The sequence below is a fragment of the Diadema setosum genome, chromosome 12 (genome assembly GCF_964275005.1).
Source record: "Diadema setosum chromosome 12, eeDiaSeto1, whole genome shotgun sequence".
Classification (NCBI taxonomy): Eukaryota; Metazoa; Echinodermata; class Echinoidea; order Diadematoida; family Diadematidae; genus Diadema; species Diadema setosum.
The window spans coordinates 33210612-33237351 of NC_092696.1; the positions used below are offsets into that span (position 1 = coordinate 33210612).

The 26740-nt window shown below is 41.0% G+C and overlaps 1 protein-coding gene across 1 annotated transcript in view; it reads right to left on the reverse strand.

Annotated features, from left to right (window-relative positions):
* LOC140235899 (uncharacterized) overlaps positions 1 to 26740 on the reverse strand; it is a 60645-nt gene that overhangs the window by 28189 nt on the left and 5716 nt on the right. Inside the window, exon 2 of the mRNA XM_072315889.1 lies at positions 19 to 123. Coding sequence (XP_072171990.1) covers positions 19 to 98 — 80 coding nt within the window. The 5' untranslated portion in view covers positions 99 to 123. The remainder of the gene's footprint in view (positions 1 to 18; positions 124 to 26740) is intronic.

The window sequence follows — 26740 nt, forward strand, 5'->3', positions numbered from 1 at the left end:
CACAGTACTTCAACTCACTTTGGTAGAGATTTCTCCTGCTCCATCCTCTTGCGCTGGCGCTCTTCCTTCTTCTGCTGCCACTCCTCCTGGAAACTCATGGTGATCAGATTTGCTCTGTCGGCTCTGATGGAGGAGAAATTATGTGAGGGAATCCTGTAAAAATAAAGTGACTTGCATTCAAACAGATGCTGACATCAAAAGGATCTAGCCAATCTGCCCACCCCCCTTTCATTCATTCCTGCAAACCTACATGTAGCTGCCCATAGCCAGGGCAGCTAAAACTCCTTGCATATATGCTAGCAAAGTGATATGAATAGGTACTGGTACTTGCCTCGATGCACTTCAGGTCAATTCCACCGAAAGGTTGCATTTTATGAAAATCAAACTATTGAGTATAGATGACTAATGAAGCTTAATTAGATGATCTGGTATTGTTTACTCAAAGCAGCCTTTCACAACGGATATTTTGATACCTCATTTGTGAACATCGGTGAACGTGGAGAGGAGTTATGTCCGAAAAACCTTCATTTTTCATGAAAATTGCCAATTTTTTGCAGAAATTATGTATCATTTCTGATACACTATCATGACCATAATACAGCTTGTTTAATTCTCAGATGGCTTATTTTCTGAATGTTCTTTGGTCATAGATTGGTTTTATGATGTTCTAGAACTTGTTCCGGCATCAGTAAATATTATTCTCTCAATCTCAAAATGTGGTAGTTGATCACGTCCCATAAGTCACGTTTTTGTGTCCCATCAGTCACACTGGTTTTCCCTATCCTGCTACTGTACCAATGAGTAGATATTCATACCACTTGGCTCAGGGTAAGCACCAACTCTTTGCTACATTCAGGAAAGAAAATATCTTTCCAGAGACTCTCTGTGTAAGAATATTTTAGAACTTACTTTCCCATGTGAAAAACGGTGGTCCTCAGATGTCCCATAAGTCACGACAGCAAGTTTTCGTTGCTGTATGTAATGCAATGATACTTTTCAAACTAAGTATGGTGTTTTCATAAACTGTGATATGATAGATCTAACCATGAACTGAGAAAAATGCATTTGATGCAACTATTTTCTCAAAATACTGGTTTGAAATTGCCGAAAATTGTCACTTTGTCCCATAAGTCACAATGGAATTGACCTTCAGACACTTGCATCCCCATTTGGACAAGCATGAAAAATATTGTTCTATTTTGTACTGCCCTGTTCTCCTTCCCTTTTATGAATGTATGAATACTCACATAAATACTATTTCTCTCACTACAATTTATCATTAATTGATGTTTGTTTTCATACCAGTATTTATTCTTCTCATCACAAGGGGGCAAAGCAACTTCACAACAAAAGGAAAGCATTTGTCGTTGCTGTATTTTTCACTCTACAATGTAAAGTCAGATCTATACACAGGGCCCAACATTGGCAGTGGCCCAGCAGCCCAGGACCACCAAATATTGATGTCGGACCACCAAATTTCCCCAAAAGAAGTTTTTCTTTTCATTTTTATCTATTTCTTTTTTTGTTTGTGGCCTCATCAGGCAACTAAATTTCAAAATAAAAATTGACATTTCCTTTTATTTTGGGCCACTTCATTTCTCTTTCTGGCTATCAAAATGTCTAATTCAAAGATTTTGGTAGCCCAAACGGGCCATCGAAAAAAAGTGTCAGTGTTGAGTCCTGCCACACAGTTTATAGAGTTTTGGCTAATTTTCTCACTCCTCAATATGGAAAAAAGTCATGCACACAGCTTCAGAACAAGAAATTATAGCAGTAGTACACAGATGCATTTAGTTAACTTAGACGCAAAGGAAACAGTATGATACAATTCTGTCCCAGCATGTTATTACCTTTAACCCTATAAAGCCCAAGGGGGGGCACATTGTGCCCCCCCTACCAGATTTTCGTTTGCCACTCCTTCGCCCTTTATCTGATTTCAACCAAATTTGGTGACTTTTCCTAAAATCTTATTAGAAACATTTTGATATATAATTTAGCTATATTTGATGTTGCTGGTTGCCATGGCAACCATAAACTTACAACCATGTCAGTCAGATTTTGCATCTTTTTTCTGTTCCCATTTCATTTAACAGCATTACAGTGTATGAAATGGGTGTTTCTTGGCTGAAATTTGTTGAAGGAGCAAAATTCGAAGTAATCATGGTCCTGGAAAGTTTTTCTTATTATTTCCTTTGTTTTTATGTGACAAAGGCATAAAACAATAGATATAATAGAGATAATTGAAAACAATGATATTTTCTAAAGATTGCCCTTATATTTTGAGTTATTTTGATTCTTTCACCCAAGTTATGCCTCTGATATCATTAGTTTTATTATCAATTTGCAATCTCAAAATTCCAGTATTATGCAAATATGAAATGTCATAACTATACATGTACCCATCGCATACATTTCATCTCAGGTCTCATAATGTATCACTATGTTGATATAAATAGCGCCCCCATGTGGTGACCTTGAGAAATTTCAGCCATAACAAATAATGAAATTCCACTTGCTTATCATTTGTGGCAAATATGAAAATGATTGGTCTATAAGACGACATAATGGGGATAAAGAAATTATACAGAAAAATCATGTTTTTAGCATATTTCCTATGTATTTCTTTATATTTTGGTAAATAGCGCCCTCCATGGGTGACCTTGTGAAAATTCAAATGTACGGTCATGTAGAGTATGAGTTACTCTACCCACGTGCCAAATATGACGATGATACATCAAATAATAAAAAAGTTATTTAGGGGGGGCACAATGTGCCCCCCCCCCCCCCCCCTTGGGCCTGCGAGGGGTCAAAATAGCTTGGGCTTAATAGGGTTAACAATGAAACCTGCAACTAATGGCACGGTGCATTTATAATCTACTCCCTGGGGTACACCACATTCCAGCCATGCTGCTTTATTACTGCATTGATAAGCAAACCATTTTCTAGTCACTTCGGAAATATTTGGCTCCCTACTGGGTACCCATTAAAGAAATCTGTACATGTAGGTGTAGGAGGGTGATGTGGACTATTTAAAGTTCATCAAAATACCAAGGGAACTATACTGTACTTGGTATGCCATCTCTTGGTTGCACTAAAGACAATTTGATATTAACTCGTTGAAGACAAGTCCTGAGAATACTCCGGGAAAGGGTCTATGGGAAATATTTAAATGTGTGTTATAGCAAAATCAGTCCATCCACAAGGGGTTACAAGCTTTGCTGTTCAGGAAATAACAAAAAATGACATGTTTTGATAGTACATTTCTATAGAACTGTATTCAGCTTTTGAACCAATCAATACACCATGCAATATGTTGCTTTCATTTTAACTATACACAGCTGAGATCTAGTGTAAATTGATATAAAATTTGTACGTGTACCATATACTACAATTAAAGAGATCCAAGTGCTTAAATTGGAAACAAAATATAGTAATGCAAGTCATTTGATACTGACATTAAACACCATGATGTATTGACTATAATACACAGTCCGGATAACTACATGTAGATTTACAGCTGTACTGGTACTATCAAAATGTTTACACAATATATTATACCCGTTGTATGTAGTATCAAATACACAGACTTTACTTTTTTTTTCCCTTCTATGATATCATTCATCACAGGTATTTTTTTGACACTTCCTATACAGTAACTGCACTAACTCAGGGTCAAGAGACGAGTGGTACTGTGACTTTATCAACATGAGTTAACCCATTGAGGACAGACTGATTTTGCTATAACACATATTTCCCATAGACACCTTCCTGAGTATTCCCAGGACTTGCCTTCAACGGGTTAAAAGGGATCTTATAGTTTTGGTTGAGACCTAATTTCAGATTTCTAACATTTTTCGGTGAGATAATGAGAAACCTCTTCTGAAATATGAAAGAGCATGTAATTCTATGAGAATTCAACATTTATTTGATGAAAACTGGTTTTCAAATGGCTGAGATATCCAAAAAAGAGCGATTCTAATAAAGTGTGGGACCCATACTTTATCATGATCGCTTTTACTTTGTTTTTTGGATGTTTCAGTCATTCCAAACCCGATTTCAATCAAGTAAACTTTGAATTCCACTTAAAATTGTATGCTCTGTACTATTATATCATAAGTGTTTTCTTGGTTTCTCGCAAAAAGTTAAAAGCCCAATTTTCATCTCCACCAATACAGTACCATCCCTAATTCATCCACCAAGAGATTCTAATGAGGTATTAAACACCCTAATGATTCATTTTACAATTACAACATTTAGGGGCCTACATGTATGGAATTATCTTTACAATTACTTTTGGCATCTATATACTCTCGAAGGAAAAGGAAAGACTTCTTCATGTCCCCCCCCCCCCCCCACTAATTTTTCCACACTGGTCACTCTTCACTACCCTATCCTTGTTAGCTTATGCATGGATTACACATGCTCACAGTCCCATCATACATATTTGGCAAGTGGTGGGGTACATGTATAATGTATGAGTGGGGGACGTCATAGGCAAGTCTTGCCAAGGAAAGGAAAATTAGATATAAACCTTATGTGGTGTGTTAATCTACGTGTTGTGTTGAAAAATGAGAGAACATATAAACAAAACAAAACAAAAAAATGTGTCTTATTAGCTAAAGTAAACGTATACACAAACAAGATTTGACCAGTGCATCAATATCTCTTTGTAGTGACTTCTGAATTTGGTGCTGAATATTGTGAAGCTGTCTACAATTAAATTGCATTTAATAAAGTCCAGGCTGCATGGCCATGATGTCTGGACACTATTACTTAAAGGAATGTTTACATTGACTTTATGATGCATGATCATGATGATGAGGTGATCAGGGTTTAGATTTCTAGTAACAGTATCGACAGGTCAGAAATTGGCGCCGATTTCTACAGAAAATGTCCGTAGGCCCAAAACTGCGGTGCAGTGACCACAAACACGATCACACCCTGCCCCTGGCCCGGCCCTTCCCCCAGAGTATACGGGGCACATCAGTGCAGAGCACTGGCTGACTGACCACTGAGTGTGAGCCGCACCTCCCTGGCCGCACCCACATACCACCTGTTAAATACTGTGTATAGGGACCGGCCTGAAGTTAGTTACTTATTCCTCGTTCGATATTCGTCACCTGAAGTTAGTTACTTATTCCTCGTTCGATATTCGTCACCTGAAGTTAGTTACTTATTCCTCGTTCGATATTCGCTACAGTGCAGATCCTATCTGAAGTTAGTTACTTATTCGTGCATGTTACCATACGCAGCCCTGCCGCTGTCGCATGGTGACGCACGGCAAATCACTGCATTTGTTTTCTCGTTTGATATTCGCCATCTGGGGGGGGGGGGGGGGGGTTGGTGGGGTTCATCAAGTTTGTCAGCGCTGACAACTTGAATCACCATAGTAACAGTCAGTGACCAGACCATCTCAGCCAATCAAAACCAAGGATTTTGCTGAAATTGTCAGCGCTGACAAACGTTGATGAAACACCCCCAGCCCTGTCGCTGTCGCACAGTAGGGAGGCCGCTTCGCACGGCGTCTGTGTCTGATCTGGCTACTTAGGGGCCTATTCCTCGTTCGACATTCGCAACTTGAAGTTGGTTTCTTGGACCCAAATTGTAGAAACGCCCACTAAAAAAGTAGAACAAGATGGCAAGAACGTTGCCCACAAGAGGGGGGGGGGGGCTCGGTCCTCTCCCCACTTTTTTTTTTTTCATAACAGATTGGGCTAAGACCTTTTACTTTTTCTTTTTTTTTTTTTGCTTGTCAGCTGAAGAAACCATGAAGTGCCCCCACTTTTGAAAGCGTAGAGCCAACCATAAAACATGTACCTCCCCCAACACACACACGCACACACACACACAAACACACAATAATCACATTTTTACCTGGACGTGGCATCATTTGTTTTTTGTTTTCTTTTGTTTCGTTTGTTTCTTGTTTTTTTCCCCTTTTTTTCCCTTGTCAGCAGCAGAAAGTGGAAGCGGCATTAGAAAAGAAAAGTAAAGGCCTTTTTTTTTGGGGGGGGGGGATGTTTGGTTGTTTACTTGTTTACTTGCATTTTTGTTGCTTATTTTTGCTTAGCTTGCTTTGTTTTTTTTTCTTACTTTTTGCTTTCTTGCTCGCTTGTCAGCAGCTGATCACCAAAACCCGAAAGTGGTATCTGAAATAAAAACTAAATGAAACCGATATGACTTAAATTGATGAATATCCTAAAATACTGGACATACTATAGACTCATAGCCGAATTTTCTTGACATTGACCTAGCAGAACCCCATGGGTCGCCCCAAGCTAACTTGCCCTTCATTCCCTATATACAGTTTGTCAAGATAGGACAAGTGATTGTTTGGTCCATGCCGTCACAGGCCCGTCAGGTCAACTACCACGCGTAATATAAATGAATATGCTAATATACATATAAAATCATTTGGGTGTTTTGTCGAGTTTGACCTACGAAAACCCCATGGGCCACCCCAAACTATCTTGCCCTGCTTTCCCTATATACAGTTTGTCAAAATAGGAAAAGTGATTGTCTGGCCAATGTCGTCAGAGGCCCGTCAGGGCAACTAAAATGTAACAGGTACGGGTAAGATAAATGAATATGATAAAATACATATATAATCGCGTAAGGGTATTTTGTCGAATTTGACCTACTAGAACCCCATGGGCCACCCCAAACTAACTTGCCCTGCATTCCCTACATACAGTTTGTCAAGAAAGGATAAGTGGTTTCCTGGCCCATGGCGTCACAGGGCTGTCAGGGCAAGTAAATGTAACAGGAATGATATAAGATTATTGAATATCCAGAAATACATACAATAATTATGACTTTAGGGGTATTGCGGCGACTTTGACCTACGAGAACCCCATGGGCCACCCCAAACTAACTTGCCCTGCTTTCCCTATATAGAGTTTGTCAAGATAGGACAAGTGATTGTCTGGCCCATGCCGTCAGAGGCCCGTCAGGGCAACTAAAATGTAACAGGTACGGGTGAGATAAATATGCTAAAATACATATATAATCGTAGGGATATTTTGTCGAATTTGACCTACTAAAACCCCATGGGCCACCCCAAACTAACTTGCCCTGCATTCCCAACATACAGTTTGTCAAGAAAGAATAAGTGGTTTCCTGGCCCATGGCGTCACAGGGCAGTCAGGGCAAGTAAATGTAACAGGAATGATATAAGATTATTGAATATCCAGAAATACATACAATAATTATGACTTTAGGGGTATTGCGGCGACTTTGACCTACGGGAACCCCATGGGCCACCCCAAACTAACTTGACCTGCTTTCCCTATACACAGTTTGTCAAGATAGGACAAGTGATTGTCTGGCCCATGCCGTCAGAGGCCCGTCAGGGCAACTAAAATGTAACAGGTACGGGTAAGATAAATGAATATGCTAAAATACATATATAATCGTAGGGGTATTTTGTCGGATTTGACCTACTAGAACCCCATGGGCCACCCCAAACTAACTTGCCCTGCATTCCCAACATACAGTTTGTCAAGAAAGGATAAGTGGTTTCCTGGCCCATGGCGTCATAGGGCTGTCAGGGCAAGTAAACGTATAACATGAATGATTAAGATTATTGAATATCCTGAAATATATGATCTTAGGGGTATTTTGGCGAGTTTTACTTACAAGAACCCCATGGGCCACCCAAAACTAACTTGCCCTGCTTTCCCTATATACAGTTTGTCAATATAGGACGAGTGATTGTCTGGCCCATGCCGTCAGAGACCCGTCCGTTCAACTAAATGTAACAGGTATACGGGTAATATAAATGAATATGCTAAAATACATATAATCGTATTGGTATTTTGTCGAATTTGACCTACTAAAACCCCATGGGCCACCCCAAACTAACTTGCCCTGCATTCCCTACATACAGTTTGTCAAGAAAGAATAAGTGGTTTCCTGGCCCATGGCGTCACAGGGCAGTCAGGGCGAGTAAATGTAACAGGAATGATATAAGATTATTGAATATGCTGAAATACATACAATAATTATGACTTTAGGGGTATTGCGGCGACTTTGACCTACGAGAACCTCATGGGCCACCCCAAACTAACTTGCCCTGCTCTCCCTATATACAGTTTGTCAAGATAGGACAAGTGATTGTCTGGTCCATGCCGTCAGAGGCCCGTCAAAGCAACTAAAATGTATCAGGTACGGGTGAGATAAATGAATATGCTAAAATACATATATAATCGTAGGGGTATTTTGTCGAATTTGACCTACTAGAACCCCATGGGCCACCCCAAACTAACTTGCCCTGCATTCCCAACATACAGTTTGTCAAGAAAGGATAAGTGGTTTCCTGGCCCATGGCGTCATAGGGCTGTCAGGGCAAGTAAACGTATAACATGAATGATTAAGATTATTGAATATCCTGAAATATATGATCTTAGGGGTATTTTGACGAGTTTTACCTACAAGAACCCCATGGGCCATCCCAAACTAACTTGCCCTGCTTTCCCTATATACAGTTTGTCAATATAGGACAAGTGATTGTCTGGCCCATGCCGTCAGAGACCCGTCCAGGCATCTAAATGTAACAGGTATATGGGTAACATAAATGAATATGCTAAAATACATATATAATCGTGGGGGTATTTTGTCGAAGTTGACCTACTAAAACCCCATGGTCCACCCGAAACTAACTTGCCCTGCATTCCCTACATACAGTTTGTCAAGAAAGGATAAGTGGTTTCCTGGCCCATGGCGTCACAGGGCAGTCAGGGCAAGTAAATGTAACAGGAATGATATAAGATTATTGAATATCCAGAAATACATACAATAATTATGACTTTAGGGGTATTGCGGCGACTTTGACCTACGAGAACCCCATGGGCCACCCCAAACTAACTTGCCCTGCTTTCCCTATATAGAGTTTGTCAAGATAGGACAAGTGATTGTCTGGCCCATGCCGTCAGAGGCCCGTCAGGGCAACTAAAATGTAACAGGTACGGGTGAGATAAATATGCTAAAATACATATATAATCGTAGGGATATTTTGTCGAATTTGACCTACTAAAACCCCATGGGCCACCCCAAACTAACTTGCCCTGCATTCCCTACATACAGTTTGTCAAGAAAGAATAAGTGGTTTCCTGGCCCATGGCGTCACAGGGCAGTCAGGGCAAGTAAATGTAACAGGAATGATATAAGATTATTGAATATCCAGAAATACATACAATAATTATGACTTTAGGGGTATTGCGGCGACTTTGACCTACGGGAACCCCATGGGCCACCCCAAACTAACTTGCCCTGCTTTCCCTATATACAGTTTGTCAAGATAGGACAAGTGATTGTCTGGTCCATGCCGTCAGAGGCCCGTCAGGGCAACTAAAATGTAACAGGTACGGGTAAGATAAATGAATATGCTAAAATACATATATAATCGTAGGGGTATTTTGTCGGATTTGACCTACTAGAACCCCATGGGCCACCCCAAACTAACTTGCCCTGCATTCCCAACATACAGTTTGTCAAGAAAGGATAAGTGGTTTCCTGGCCCATGGCGTCATAGGGCTGTCAGGGCAAGTAAACGTATAACATGAATGATTAAGATTATTGAATATCCTGAAATATATGATCTTAGGGGTATTTTGGCGAGTTTTACCTACAAGAACCCCATGGGCCACCCAAAACTAACTTGCCCTGCTTTCCCTATATACAGTTTGTCAATATAGGACGAGTGATTGTCTGGCCCATGCCGTCAGAGACCCGTCCGTTCAACTAAATGTAACAGGTATACGGGTAATATAAATGAATATGCTAAAATACATATAATCGTATTGGTATTTTGTCGAATTTGACCTACTAAAACCCCATGGGCCACCCCAAACTAACTTGCCCTGCATTCCCTACATACAGTTTGTCAAGAAAGAATAAGTGGTTTCCTGGCCCATGGCGTCACAGGGCAGTCAGGGCGAGTAAATGTAACAGGAATGATATAAGATTATTGAATATGCTGAAATACATACAATAATTATGACTTTAGGGGTATTGCGGCGACTTTGACCTACGAGAACCTCATGGGCCACCCCAAACTAACTTGCCCTGCTTTCCCTATATACAGTTTGTCAAGATAGGACAAGTGATTGTCTGGTCCATGCCGTCAGAGGCCCGTCAAGGCAACTAAAATGTATCAGGTACGGGTGAGATAAATGAATATGCTAAAATACATATATAATCGTAGGGGTATTTTGTCGAATTTGACCTACTAGAACCCCATGGGCCACCCCAAACTAACTTGCCCTGCATTCCCAACATACAGTTTGTCAAGAAAGGATAAGTGGTTTCCTGGCCCATGGCGTCATAGGGCTGTCAGGGCAAGTAAACGTATAACATGAATGATTAAGATTATTGAATATCCTGAAATATATGATCTTAGGGGTATTTTGACGAGTTTTACCTACAAGAACCCCATGGGCCATCCCAAACTAACTTGCCCTGCTTTCCCTATATACAGTTTGTCAATATAGGACAAGTGATTGTCTGGCCCATGCCGTCAGAGACCCGTCCAGGCATCTAAATGTAACAGGTATATGGGTAACATAAATGAATATGCTAAAATACATATATAATCGTGGGGGTATTTTGTCGAAGTTGACCTACTAAAACCCCATGGTCCACCCGAAACTAACTTGCCCTGCATTCCCTACATACAGTTTGTCAAGAAAGGATAAGTGGTTTCCTGGCCCATGGCGTCACAGGGCAGTCTGGGCAAGTAAATGTAACAGGAATGATATAAGATTATTGAATATCCAGAAATACATACAATAATTATGACTTTAGGGGTATTGCGGCGACTTTGACCTACGAGAACCCCATGGGCCACCCCAAACTAACTTGCCCTGCTTTCCCTATATAGAGTTTGTCAAGATAGGACAAGTGATTGTCTGGCCCATGCCGTCAGAGGCCCGTCAGGGCAACTAAAATGTAACAGGTACGGGTAAGATAAATGAATATGCTAAAATACATTTATAATCGTAGGGGTATTTTGTCGGATTTGACCTACTAGAACCCCATGGGCCACCCCAAACTAACTTGCCCTGCATTCCCAACATACAGTTTGTCAAGAAAGGATAAGTGGTTTCCTGGCCCATGGCGTCATAGGGCTGTCAGGGCAAGTAAACGTATAACATGAATGATTAAGATTATTGAATATCCTGAAATATATGATCTTAGGGGTATTTTGGCGAGTTTTACCTACAAGAACCCCATGGGCCACCCAAAACTAACTTGCCCTGCTTTCCCTATATACAGTTTGTCAATATAGGACGAGTGATTGTCTGGCCCATGCCGTCAGAGACCCGTCCGTTCAACTAAATGTAACAGGTATACGGGTAATATAAATGAATATGCTAAAATACATATAATCGTATTGGTATTTTGTCGAATTTGACCTACTAAAACCCCATGGGCCACCCCAAACTAACTTGCCCTGCATTCCCTACATACAGTTTGTCAAGAAAGAATAAGTGGTTTCCTGGCCCATGGCGTCACAGGGCAGTCAGGGCGAGTAAATGTAACAGGAATGATATAAGATTATTGAATATGCTGAAATACATACAATAATTATGACTTTAGGGGTATTGCGGCGACTTTGACCTACGAGAACCTCATGGGCCACCCCAAACTAACTTGCCCTGCTTTCCCTATATACAGTTTGTCAAGATAGGACAAGTGATTGTCTGGTCCATGCCGTCAGAGGCCCGTCAAGGCAACTAAAATGTATCAGGTACGGGTGAGATAAATGAATATGCTAAAATACATATATAATCGTAGGGGTATTTTGTCGAATTTGACCTACTAGAACCCCATGGGCCACCCCAAACTAACTTGCCCTGCATTCCCAACATACAGTTTGTCAAGAAAGGACAAGTGGTTTCCTGGCCCATGGCGTCATAGGGCTGTCAGGGCAAGTAAACGTATAACATGAATGATTAAGATTATTGAATATCCTGAAATATATGATCTTAGGGGTATTTTGACGAGTTTTACCTACAAGAACCCCATGGGCCATCCCAAACTAACTTGCCCTGCTTTCCCTATATACAGTTTGTCAATATAGGACAAGTGATTGTCTGGCCCATGCCGTCAGAGACCCGTCCAGGCATCTAAATGTAACAGGTATATGGGTAACATAAATGAATATGCTAAAATACATATATAATCGTGGGGGTATTTTGTCGAAGTTGACCTACTAAAACCCCATGGTCCACCCGAAACTAACTTGCCCTGCATTCCCTACATACAGTTTGTCAAGAAAGGATAAGTGGTTTCCTGGCCCATGGCGTCACAGGGCAGTCAGGGCAAGTAAATGTAACAGGAATGATATAAGATTATTGAATATCCAGAAATACATACAATAATTATGACTTTAGGGGTATTGCGGCGACTTTGACCTACGAGAACCCCATGGGCCACCCCAAACTAACTTGCCCTGCTTTCCCTATATAGAGTTTGTCAAGATAGGACAAGTGATTGTCTGGCCCATGCCGTCAGAGGCCCGTCAGGGCAACTAAAATGTAACAGGTACGGGTGAGATAAATATGCTAAAATACATATATAATCGTAGGGATATTTTGTCGAATTTGACCTACTAAAACCCCATGGGCCACCCCAAACTAACTTGCCCTGCATTCCCTACATACAGTTTGTCAAGAAAGAATAAGTGGTTTCCTGGCCCATGGCGTCACAGGGCAGTCAGGGCAAGTAAATGTAACAGGAATGATATAAGATTATTGAATATCCAGAAATACATACAATAATTATGACTTTAGGGGTATTGCGGCGACTTTGACCTACGGGAACCCCATGGGCCACCCCAAACTAACTTGCCCTGCTTTCCCTATATACAGTTTGTCAAGATAGGACAAGTGATTGTCTGGCCCATGCCGTCAGAGGCCCGTCAGGGCAACTAAAATGTAACAGGTACGGGTAAGATAAATGAATATGCTAAAATACATATATAATCGTAGGGGTATTTTGTCGGATTTGACCTACTAGAACCCCATGGGCCACCCCAAACTAACTTGCCCTGCATTCCCAACATACAGTTTGTCAAGAAAGGATAAGTGGTTTCCTGGCCCATGGCGTCATAGGGCTGTCAGGGCAAGTAAACGTATAACATGAATGATTAAGATTATTGAATATCCTGAAATATATGATCTTAGGGGTATTTTGGCGAGTTTTACCTACAAGAACCCCATGGGCCACCCAAAACTAACTTGCCCTGCTTTCCCTATATACAGTTTGTCAATATAGGACGAGTGATTGTCTGGCCCATGCCGTCAGAGACCCGTCCGTTCAACTAAATGTAACAGGTATACGGGTAATATAAATGAATATGCTAAAATACATATAATCGTATTGGTATTTTGTCGAATTTGACCTACTAAAACCCCATGGGCCACCCCAAACTAACTTGCCCTGCATTCCCTACATACAGTTTGTCAAGAAAGAATAAGTGGTTTCCTGGCCCATGGCGTCACAGGGCAGTCAGGGCGAGTAAATGTAACAGGAATGATATAAGATTATTGAATATGCTGAAATACATACAATAATTATGACTTTAGGGGTATTGCGGCGACTTTGACCTACGAGAACCTCATGGGCCACCCCAAACTAACTTGCCCTGCTTTCCCTATATACAGTTTGTCAATATAGGACAAGTGATTGTCTGGCCCATGCCGTCAGAGGCCGGGCAGGGCAACTAAATGTAACATATTGTACGGGTAAGATAAATGAATATGCTAATTTACATACATAATCATAGGGGTATTTTGTCGAATTTGTCCTACAAGAACCCCATGGGCCACCCCAGACTAACTTGCCCTGCATTCCCTACATACAGTTTGTCAAGAAAGGATAAGTGGTTTCCTGGCCCATGGCGTCACAGGGCAGTCAGGGCAAGTAAATGTAACAGGTATACGGGTAATATAAATGAATATGCTAAATTATTACAATCGTATTGGTATTTTGTCGAATTTGACCTACTAAAACCCCATGGGCCACCCCAAACTAACTTGCCCTGCATTTCCCTACATATAGTTTGTCAAGAAAGAATAAGTGGTTTCCTGGCCCATGGCGTCACAGGGCAGTCAGGGCGAGTAAATGTAACAGGAATGATATAAGATTATTGAATATGCTGAAATACATACAATAATTATGACTTTAGGGGTATTGCGGCGACTTTGACCTACGAGAACCTCATGGGCCACCCCAAACTAACTTGCCCTGCTTTCCCTATATACAGTTTGTCAAGATAGGACAAGTGATTGTCTGGTCCATGCCGTCAGAGGCCCGTCAAGGCAACTAAAATGTATCAGGTACGGGTGAGATAAATGAATATGCTAAAATACATATATAATCGTAGGGGTATTTTGTCGAATTTGACCTACTAGAACCCCATGGGCCACCCCAAACTAACTTGCCCTGCATTCCCAACATACAGTTTGTCAAGAAAGGATAAGTGGTTTCCTGGCCCATGGCGTCATAGGGCTGTCAGGGCAAGTAAACGTATAACATGAATGATTAAGATTATTGAATATCCTGAAATATATGATCTTAGGGGTATTTTGGCGAGTTTTACCTACAAGAACCCCATGGGCCACCCAAAACTAACTTGCCCTGCTTTCCCTATATACAGTTTGTCAATATAGGACAAGTGATTGTCTGGCCCATGCCGTCAGAGACCCGTCCGGGCATCTAAATGTAACAGGTATATGGGTAAGATAAATGAATATGCTAAAATACATATATAGTCGTGGGGGTATTTTGTCGAATTTGACCTAATAAAACCCCATGGTCCACCCGAAACTAACTTGCCCTGCATTCCCTACATACAGTTTGTCAAGAAAGGATAAGTGGTTTCCTGGCCCATGGCGTCACAGGGCAGTCAGGGCAAGTAAATGTAACAGGAATGATATAAGATTATTGAATATCCAGAAATACATACAATAATTATGACTTTAGGGGTATTGCGGCGACTTTGACCTACGAGAACCCCATAGGCCACCCCAAACTAACTTGCCCTGCTTTCCCTATATACAGTTTGTCAAGATAGGACAAGTGATTGTCTGGCCCATGCCGTCAGAGGCCCGTCAGGGCAACTAAAATGTAACAGGTACGGGTAAGATAAATGAATATGCTAAAATACATATATAATCGTAGGGGTATTTTGTCGGATTTGACCTACTAGAACCCCATGGGCCACCCCAAACTAACTTGCCCTGCATTCCCAACATACGGTTTGTCAAGAAAGGATAAGTGGTTTCCTGGCCCATGGCGTCATAGGGCTGTCAGGGCAAGTAAACGTATAACATGAATGATTAAGATTATTGAATATCCTGAAATATATGATCTTAGGGGTATTTTGGCGAGTTTTACCTACAAGAACCCCATGGGCCACCCCAAACTAACTTGCCCTGCTTTCCCTATATAAAGTTTATCAAGATAGGACAAGTAATTGTCTGGCCCATGCCGTCAGAGACCCGTCCGGGCAACTAAATGTAACAGGTATACGGGTAATATAAATGAATATGCTAAATTATTACAATCGTATTGGTATTTTGTCGAATTTGACCTACTAAAACCCCATGGGCCACCCCAAACTAACTTGCCCTGCATTTCCCTACATATAGTTTGTCAAGAAAGAATAAGTGGTTTCCTGGCCCATGGCGTCACAGGGCAGTCAGGGCGAGTAAATGTAACAGGAATGATATAAGATTATTGAATATGCTGAAATACATACAATAATTATGACTTTAGGGGTATTGCGGCGACTTTGACCTACGAGAACCCCATAGGCCACCCCAAACTAACTTGCCCTGCTTTCCCTTTATACAGTTTGTCAAGATAGGACAAGTGATTGTCTGGCCCATGCCGTCAGAGACCCGTCCATGCAACTAAATGTAACAGGTATACGGGTAAGGTAAATTAATAGCCTAAAATACATATATAATCGTAGGGGTATTTTGTCGAATTTGACCTACTAGAACCCCATGGGCCACCCCAAACTAACTTGCACTGCATTCCCTACATACAGTTTGTCAAGAAAGAATAAGTGGTTTCCTGGCCCATGGCGTCACAGGGCTGTCAGGGCAAGTAAATGTAACAGGAATGATATAAGATTATTGAATATCCTGAAATACATACAATACTTAGGGGTATTTTGCCGAGTTTTACCTACAAGAACCCCATGGGCCACACCAAACTAACTTGCCCTGCTTTCCCTATATACAGTTTGTCAATATAGGACAAGTGATTGTCTGGCCCATGCCGTCAGAGGCCGGGCAGGGCAACTAAATGTAACATATTGTACGGGTAAGATAAATGAATATGCTAATTTACATACATAATCATAGGGGTATTTTGTCGAATTTGTCCTACAAGAACCCCATGGGCCACCCCAGACTAACTTGCCCTGCATTCCCTACATACAGTTTGTCAAGAAAGGATAAGTGGTTTCCTGGCCCATGGCGTCACAGGGCAGTCAGGGCAAGTAAATGTAACAGGTATACGGGTAATATGAATGAATATGCTAAATTATTACAATCGTATTGGTATTTTGTCGAATTTGACCTACTAAAACCCCATGGGCCACCCCAAACTAACTTGCCCTGCATTTCCCTACATACAGTTTGTCAAGAAAGAATAAGTGCTTTGCTGGCCCATGGCGTCACAGGGCAGTCAGGGTGAGTAAATGTAACAGGAATGATATAAGATTATTGAATATGCTGAAATACATACAATAATTATGACTTTAGGGGTATTGCGGCGACTTTGACCTACGAGAACCTCATGGGCCACCCCAAACTAACTTGCCCTGCTTTCCATATATACAGTTTGTCAAGATAGGACAAGTGATTGTCTGGTCCATGCCGTCAGAGGCCCGTCAAGGCAACTAAAATGTATCAGGTACGGGTGAGATAAATGAATATGCTAAAATACATATATAATCGTAGGGGTATTTTGTCGAATTTGACCTACTAGAACCCCATGGGCCACCCCAAACTAACTTGCCCTGCATTCCCAACATACAGTTTGTCAAGAAAGGATAAGTGGTTTCCTGGCCCATGGCGTCATAGGGCTGTCAGGGCAAGTAAACGTATAACATGAATGATTAAGATTATTGAATATCCTGAAATATATGATCTTACGGGTATTTTGGCGAGTTTTACCTACAAGAACCCCATGGGCCACCCCAAACTAACTTGCCCTGCTTTCCCTATATAAAGTTTGTCAAGATAGGACAAGTAATTGTCTGGCCCATGCCGTCAGAGACCCGTCCGGGCAACTAAATGTAACAGGTATACGGGTAATATAAATGAATATGCTAAAATACATATATAATCGTAGGGGTATTTTGTCGAATTTGACCTACTAGAACCCCATGGGCCACCCCAAACTAACTTGCACTGCATTCCCTACATACAGTTTGTCAAGAAAGAATAAGTGGTTTCCTGGCCCATGGCGTCACAGGGCAGTCAGGGCAAGTAAATGTAACAGGAATGATATAAGATTATTGAATATCCTGAAATACATACAATAATTATGATCTTAGGGGTATTTTGCCGAGTTTTACCTACAAGAACCCCATGGGCCACCCCAAACTAACTTGCCCTGCTTTCCCTATATACAGTTTGTCATTATAGGACAAGTGATTGTCTGGCCCATGCCGTCAGAGGCCGGGCAGGGCAACTAAATGTAACATATTGTACGGGTAAGATAAATGAATATGCTAATTTACATACAGGTCATAATGATAAATGAATATGCTAAAATACATATATAATCGTAGGGGTATTTTGTCGAATTTGACCTAGTAAAACCCCATGGGCCATCCCAAACTAACTTGCCCTGCATTCCCTACATTCAGTTTGTCAAGAAAAGATAAGTGGTGTCCTGGCCCATGGCGTCACAGCGCTGTCAGGGTAAGTAAATGTAACAGGAATGATATAAGATTATTGAATATCCAGAAATACATACAATAATTATGATCTTAGGGATATTGCGGCGACTTTGACCTACGAGAACCCCATGGGCCACCCCAAACTAACTTGCCCTGCTTTCCCTATATACAGTTTTCAAGATAGGACAAGTGATTGTCTGGCCCATGCCGTCAGAGGCCCGTCAGGGCAACTAAAATGTAACAGGTACGGGTAAGATAAATGAATATGCTAAAATACATATATAATCGCGTAGGGGTATTTTGTCGAATTTGACCTACTAGAACCCCATGGGCCACCCCAAACTAACTTGCCCTGCATTCCCTACATTCAGTTTGTCAAGAAAGGATAAGTGGTTTCCTGGCCCATGGCGTCATAGGGCTGTCAGGGCACGTAAACGTATAACATGAATGATTAAGATTATTGAATATCCTGAAATACACATACAATAATTATGATCTTAGGGGTATTTTGGCGAGTTTTACCTACAAGAACCCCATGGGCCACCCCAAACTAACCTGCCCTGCTTTCCCTATATACAGTTTGTCAAGAGAGGACAAGTGATTGTCTGGTCCATGCCTTCAGAGGCCCGTCAGGGCAACTAAAATGTAACAGGAACGGGTAAGATAAATGAATATGCTAAAATATATTTTAATCGTAAGGGTTTTTTGTCGAATTTGACTTACTAGAACCCCATGGGTCACCCCAAACTATCTTGCCCTTCATTACCTATATACAGTTTGTCAAGATAGGACAACTGATTGTCTGGCCCATGCTACCAGAGGCCGGTCAGGGCAACTTGATGTAACATGTACGGGTAAAATGAATAGAAAGTTAATGTTAATATAGGTTTTCCCGGTCAATTTCATACTTTTGTCATTCAAATTCCTATTCCGAGCATTCAATTTCACGCATTCGACGCTCCCAGCACTGAATCAGCAATCAAATTCAAAATCCGGTCATTCGAATTCACAATTGAGCATTCAAATTCACTGTCGGAGCATTCAAATTCACTATCAGAACATTCAAATGCACTATCGGAACATTCAAATTCACTATCGGAGCATTCAAATTAGAGAGAGGAGCACGCATTTCATCAATGAGCATTCAAATTCATGTCAAGCTGGCGACGGAATCTCGTCGGTCATTCAAATTCGTGAATAGGCAACCATGTTCCAAATAACTACATTCAATTTAAAAGAAGTCCTGAATTTAGTTAGTTTGGGGCCGTGTATGCATGTGTTTCCCATTTGGCTTTGAATAGATTGGGATTTATGATGATTATTTATTTTGCAGTAGAGGTCCACCTGTTCATTGACAATTTTGAACTCGCGCTTAGCAAAAATTAATATACAGGCACATGTCCCTCGGATTGGACATATTTGGAGGTCCTATGTATGAGAGAGTCACAACTCATGCACGTAAAAGATCCCACTCATTTAGTCATCGCAAAGAGCAGAACATTCAATTGGACCCCATATGGAAGACCAGCTATTGCAGCTGAATATGGGTACTCTATGGCAGCCATCTTCTTTGATGGAAAATGAAACAAACAATAATATTAGGCACTGTATAATATAATACGGAGGGTTGCAATGGTTGACACTTTCGAGGGAAAAAAAAAAACAATTTCGACTATACTGAAACTGATACATGAACATTTTACACGTCTTGTTTGTTGTGTATTGCTGTCTTATTGATTTACTTTTGCGGGACTATGTGAGATCATTGTGTGTCAGTTTGTCTTTAAATTGATGAATTGTCATAATGTGGTTGGTGGTGGGGCGTTGTCAGCATGCAGCATCATCAAGAAATATGATTAAATTATCGTTGTGTTGTTTGAATGCACTGCTGATTGGACATTACAATTTGAAATTTATTGAGATGAAAAACAAAGCATACATGAACAGAGAACAATGTAGAACCTGTAAACAATCATAATTACACTATATGCAAGCCTTCATTGGTTGTGTTGGCCCTTTTTCCTTTCTTAAAAGTATACTCCATTTTCCTCGTTAATTTGATTGCACGAAGTAGGAACTTGATCGCCTAAAAATGAATTTGAACGCTCCAAACAAGCTCATTTGGACTATCACGTGACTATCGCATGAATTTGAATGTACGAGTAGGAAAGTCGGTGCTCCCATTTTGAAATTGAAGCCCAATCGTGAACTTGATTTCACGAAAATGAAATAGAACGCCCATAAATGAAATTGGTCGCCCGGATTCTGAATTCGAATGCCCGAATATTTTCGCGTGCGTGCGCTGCGTGAATTTGAATGACAAAAGTATGAAATTGACGGCGGGAAAACCTTTATACATAATAGGGTGTCGAATTTGACCTACTATAGAACCCCATGGGCCATCCCAAACTAACTTGCCCGGCATTTCCTACATGCAGTTTGTCAAGAAAGAACAATGGTTTCCTGGCACACACCGCCAAAGGCCCGTCAGGGCTACTAAATGTAACCTGTAGGGCCCATGGGTAATAAAATAAATCTGGTAATATACATATAGGGGTATTTTGTTAAATTTGACCAACTAGAATCCCAAGGGCCACCCCCAATAACTTGCCCTGCATTCCCTACGTACAGTTTGTCAAGATAGGATAAGTGATTATCTTGCTCATGCAGTCAAAGGCCCGTTAGGGCAACTAAATGTAACATATACGAGTAATACAGATGGATATGCTAAAATCAATATCTAATCGTATAGGGGTATTTTGTCGAATTTGACCTTCTAAACGAGAACCCCATGCCCCACCCCAAACTTACTTGCCCTGCATTCCCTATATACGATTTGCCAAGATAGGATAAGTTATTATCTGGCCCATGCTGTCAAAGGCCCGTTAGGCAACTAATGAATGTAACATATACGGGTAAAATAGACGAATATGCTAAAATAGATATCTAATCATAGGGGTATTTTGTCGAATTTGACCTGCTATATAGAACCCTATGTTAACTTGCCCTGCATTCCATATACAATTAATCAAGGTACAACTGCTGATTGTCTGGTCCATGTCGTCAGAGACCTGTCAGGGCAACCAAATGCAACATGAACGGGTATGTAATGATGAAAGAAAATGCTTTATAGAATACATAAATTATCATAAGGGTATTTTGGCGAGTTTGACCTATTTGTACCCCATTGGTCACCCCAAAATTAACTTGCCCTGCTTTCTCTTTATATCATAATAGGAGAACACAACAGAGGTAGTCCGCGGCACATTAATTTTCCCGACATGTAGGTCAAATTTGACAAAATACCCCTCTGATTCTATGTATATTTACATATTCGATGATTTTAATCATTTCTGTTACATTTACTTGCCCTAAAGGGCCTCAGACGGCATGAGCCAGACAATCACTTGTCCTATCTTGACAAAGTGTATATTTGGAATGCAGGGCAACTTAGGTTTGGGTGGCCCATGGGGTTTTCGTAGGTGAAACTCGCCAAAATACCCCAAAGATCATATATATTTCAGCATATTCCATAATCTTAGTCATTCCTGTTACATTTACTTGCCCTGACAGGCCTCTGAAACCATAGGCCAGGAAACCACTTATCCTTTCTTGACAAACTGTAAGCAGGAAATGCTGGGCAAGTTAGTTTTGGGTGGCCCATGTGTTCTAGTAGATCAAATTCGACAAAATACCCCTATGATGCCACGTATATCACCATATTCAATAATCTTAATCATTTCTGTTACATTTACTTGCCCTGACGGGCATCTGACGGCATGGGCCAGACAATCACTAGTTCTATCTTGACAAACTGTATATTGGGAATGCAGGGCAAGTTAGTTTCGGATGGCCCATGGAGTTCTCCTAGATGAAACTCGCCAAAATACCCCTAAGATAATATATAATTATTTCAGCATATTCGATAATCTTAGTCATTTCTGTTACCTTTACTTGCCCTAACAGGCCTCTGAAGTCATGGGCCAGGAAACCACTTATCCTTTCTTGACAAAGTGTATGTAGGAAATGCAGGGCAAGTTAGTTTGAGGTGGCCCATGAGGTTTTAGAGGTCAAATTCGACAAAATACCCCTATGATTCTATGTATATTAACATGTTCAATAATCTTGATTATTTCTGTTAAATTCACTTGCCCTGACGGGCCTCTGATGGCATGGGCCAGACAATCACTAGTCCTATCTTGACAAACTGTATATTGGGAATGCAGGGCAAGTTAGTTTCGGGTGGCCCATGAGGTTCTCGTAGATGAAATTCGCCAAAATACCCCTAAGATCATATATATTTCAACATATTCGATAATCTTAGTCATTCCTGTTACATTTACTTGCCCTAACAGGCCTCTGAAGTCATGGGCCGGGAAACCACTTATCCTTTCTTGACAAACTGTATGTAGGAAATGCAGGGCAACTTAGTTTGGGGTGGTCCATGGGGTTCTAGTAGGTCAAATTCGACAAAATACCCCTATGATTTTACGTAATATACTAACATATTCAATATGAATTATATCTGTTACATTTTACTTCCCCTGATGGGCCTCTGACGGTATGGCCCAGACGATTACTTGTCCTATCTTGACAAACTATATATTTGGAATACAGGACAAGTTAGCTTCGGGTGGCCCATGGGGTTCTCGTAGGTCAAAATCGCCAAAATACCCCTAAGATCATATATATTTCAGCATATTCGATAATCTTAGTCATTACTGTTACATTGACTAGCCCTGACAGGCCTCTGAAACCATGGACCAGGAAACCACTTATCCTTTCTTGACAAAATGTATGTAGGAAATACAACAGAAGTTAGTTTGGGGTGGCCCATGGGGTTCTAGTAGGTCAAATTCCACAAAATACCCCTATGATTCTATGTATATTAACATACATATTATTCAATAATCCTAATTATTTCTGTTACATTTACTTGCCCTGACGGGCCTCTGACGGCATGGGCCAGACAATCACTAGTCCTATCTTGACAAACTGTATATTGGAAATGCAGGGCAAGTTAGTTTCGGGTGGCCCATCGGGATCTCGTAGATGAAATTCGTCAAAATACCCCTAAGATCATATATATTTCAGCATATTCGATAATCTTGGTCATTCCTGTTACATTTACTTACAATAACAGGCCTCTGAAGTCATGGGCCAGGAAACCACTTATCTTTTCTTGACAAACTGTATGAAGGAAATGCAGGACAACTTAGTTTGGGGTGGCCCGTGGGGTTCTAGTAGGTCAAATTCGACAAAATACCCCTATGATTTTACGTAATATATCAACATATTCAATATGAATTATATCTGTTACATTTTTGCTTGCCCTGAAGGGCCTCTGACAATATGGGCCAGACAATCACTTGTCCTATCTTGACAAACTATATATTTGGAATACAGGACAAGTTAGTTTCAGGTGGCCCATCGGGTTCTCGTAGGTCAAACTCGCCAAATTACCCTTAAGATTATATTTCAGCATATTCCATAATCTTAGTTATTCCTGTTACATTTACTTGCCCTGACAGGCCTCTGAAGCCATGGGCCAGGAAACCACTTATCCTATCTTGACAAACTGTAAGCAGGAAATGCAGGGCAAGTAAGCTTGGGGTGGCCCATGTCTTCTATTAGGTCAAATTCGACAAAATACCCCTATGATGCTACGTATATTAACATATTCAATAATCTTAATTATTTCTGTTGCATTTACTTGCCCTGACGGGCCTCTGACGGCATGGGCCAGACAATCACTAGTCCTATCTTGACAAACTGTATATTGGGAATGCAGCGCAATTTAGTTTCGGGTGGCCCATGGGGTTCTCCTAGATGAAACTCGCCAAAATACCCCTAAGATCATATATATTTCAGCATATTCCATAATCTTAGTCATTTCTGTTACCTTTACTTGCCCTAACAGGCCTCTGAAGTCATGGGCCAGGAAACCACTTACCCTTTCTTGACAAACTGTATGAAGGAAATGCAGGGCAAGTTAGTTTGAGGTGGCCCATGGGGTTCTAGAGGTCAAATTCGACAAAATACCCTTATGATTTTACGACATATATTAACATATTCAATATGAATTATATCTGTTACATTAACTTGCCCTGACGGGCCTCTCACGGCATGGACCAGACAATCACTTGTCCTTTCTTGACAAACTGTATATAGGGAAAGCAGGGCAAGTTAGTTTGGGGTGGCCCATGGGGTTCTCGTAGGTCAAAGTCGCCACAATACCCCTAAACTCATAATTATTGTATGTATTTCAGGATATTCAATAATCTTTCATGTTACATTTACTTGCCCTGACAGCCCTGTGACGCCATGGGCCAGGAAACCACTTATCTTTTCTTGACAAACTGAATGTAGGGAATGTAGGGCAAGTTAGTTTGGGGTGGCCACTGGGGTTCTAGTAGGTCAAATTCCACAAAATCCCCCTATGATAATGTATGTATATTAGCATGTTCATTTATCCTACCCGTACATGTTACATTTAGTTGCCCTGCCCGGCCTCTGACGGCATGAGCCAGACAATCACTTGTCCTATCTTGACAAACTGTATATAGGAAACGCAGGGCAAGTTAGTTTGGGGTGGCCCATGGGGTTCTCGGAGGTGAAACTCGCCAAAATACCCCTAAGATCATAATTATTGTATGTATTTCAGCATATTCAATAATCTTATATCATTCCTGTTACATTTACTTGCCCTGACTGCCCTGTGACGCCATGGGCCAGGAAACCACGTATCCATTCCTGAGAAACTGTATGTAGGGAATACAGGGCAAGTTAGTTTGGGGTGGCCCATGGGGTTCTAGTATGTCAAATTCGACAAAATACCCCTACAATTATTAGTATTCTAGCATATTCATTTATCTTACCCGTACCTGTTATATTTTAGTTATACTGACGGGCTTCTGACGGCATGGGCCAGACAATCACTTGTCCTATCTTGACAAACTGTACATAGGGAACGCAGGGCAAGTTAGTTTGGGGTAGCCCATGGGGTTCTCGGAGGTGAAACTCGCCACAATACCCCTATAAGATCATAATTATTGTATGTATTTCAGCATATTCAATAATCTTAATCATTCATGTTATACGTTTACATGCCCTGACAGGCCTCTGACGCCATAGGCCATGAAACCACTTATCCTTTATTGACAAACTGTATGTAGGGAACGAAGGGCAAGTTAGTTTAGGGAGGCACATGGGGTTCTAGTATGTAAAATTCGACAAAATACCCCTATGATTATATATGTATATTACCAAATTCAATAATCGTAATCATTTCTGTTACATTTAGTTGCACTTACGGGCCTCTGACGGAATCGGCCAGACAATCACTTGTCCTATCTTGACAAACTATATGTAGGGAAAGCAGGACAAGTTAGTTTGGGGTGGCCCATGGATTTCTCGTAGGTGAAACTCGCCAAATACACCTAAGATCATAATTATTGTATGTATTTCAGGATATTCAATACAGTGGCGTATCTAGGGGGGGGGCAAGGGGGGCACGTGCCCCGGGCGCCACTCCTTGGGGGCGCAAAAAAACAAACGAAAAAAAAAACGAGAAGAAAAAAAAAAGAGAAAAAAAAAAACGAAGAAGAAAAAAAAAAGAAAAGAAGAAGAAGAAGGAAAAAAAAAAAAAAACTCGCCCGGAAGGGGGGAGGGAGAATGGTGGGGGGGGGGGGGGGGGGGCAGAAAACCAAATCAAACAAGATAAAAACAAAACATGATGATGACGCGGACAAAATGACAATGTTTATTGTGTTCACACAAAAATTCCATATTCTGTGAGCTGAAATACAAACATTTTCGGCTCGCTGGCTGCGCTCGCTCGCCAAAATTTATATAAAAAAGAAGGTACGAGCAAAAGGTGATGATGACAAATTGACAGTGTCTATTGTGTTCACACATGTCAGTTTTTATCTAGCAGGCAAAATGTTTCACGGAGCAGCGGCTGCAATTTCTTTCGTTCTGAAGCGATCGCCAATTGGATCAAAAGAAGGCGCCAACGGGGGGGGGGGGTGGGCGCAAAAAAAAAATCAAATAAGATAATAACAAAACGTAATGATGACGCGGAAATATACAAATTTCGGCTCACTCGCTCGTACTAGTTTAGAGTATTTTTTTCAAGTCCTCAGTTTGTTGGTATAAATCGTTATCTATAAGGCCGTCACTATATCTTGATTAGAATTGTAAGATTTAATAAGCAAAAAATGACAGGAATTCCATATTTGTAAGCTGAAATACAAAAATTTTCGGCTCGCTCGCTACGCTCGCTCGCCAAAATCTATATCAAAATTCATTACATTTAAATCACCCTCAAAAGATCCCTTTTAAGTGCTTGAAAAAGCATAATGTGGACTTTGTTTAAAGACCCTACCGGGATGGGGATAGGGTTGAACACTTTTTCAGAAATTAGGGGCGCAATTTTCGTGCTTGCCCCGGGCGCCGTTTTCCCCAGATACGCCACTGATTCAATAATCTTTCCTGTTACATTTACTTGCCCTGACAGCCCTGTGACGCCATGGGCCAGGAAACCACTTATTATTTCTTGACAAACTGCATGTAGGGAATGCAGGGCAAGTTAGTTTGGGGTGGTCCATGGGGTTCTAGTAGGTCAAATTCGACAAAATACCCCTGGGATTATTAATATTTTAGCATATTCATTTATTTACCCGTACCTGTTAGATTTTAGTTACACTGACGGCCCCTGACGGCATGGGCTAGACAATCACTTGTCCTATCTTGACAAACTGTATAAAGCGAACGCAGGGCAAGTTAGTTTGGGGTAGCCCATGGGGTTCTCGG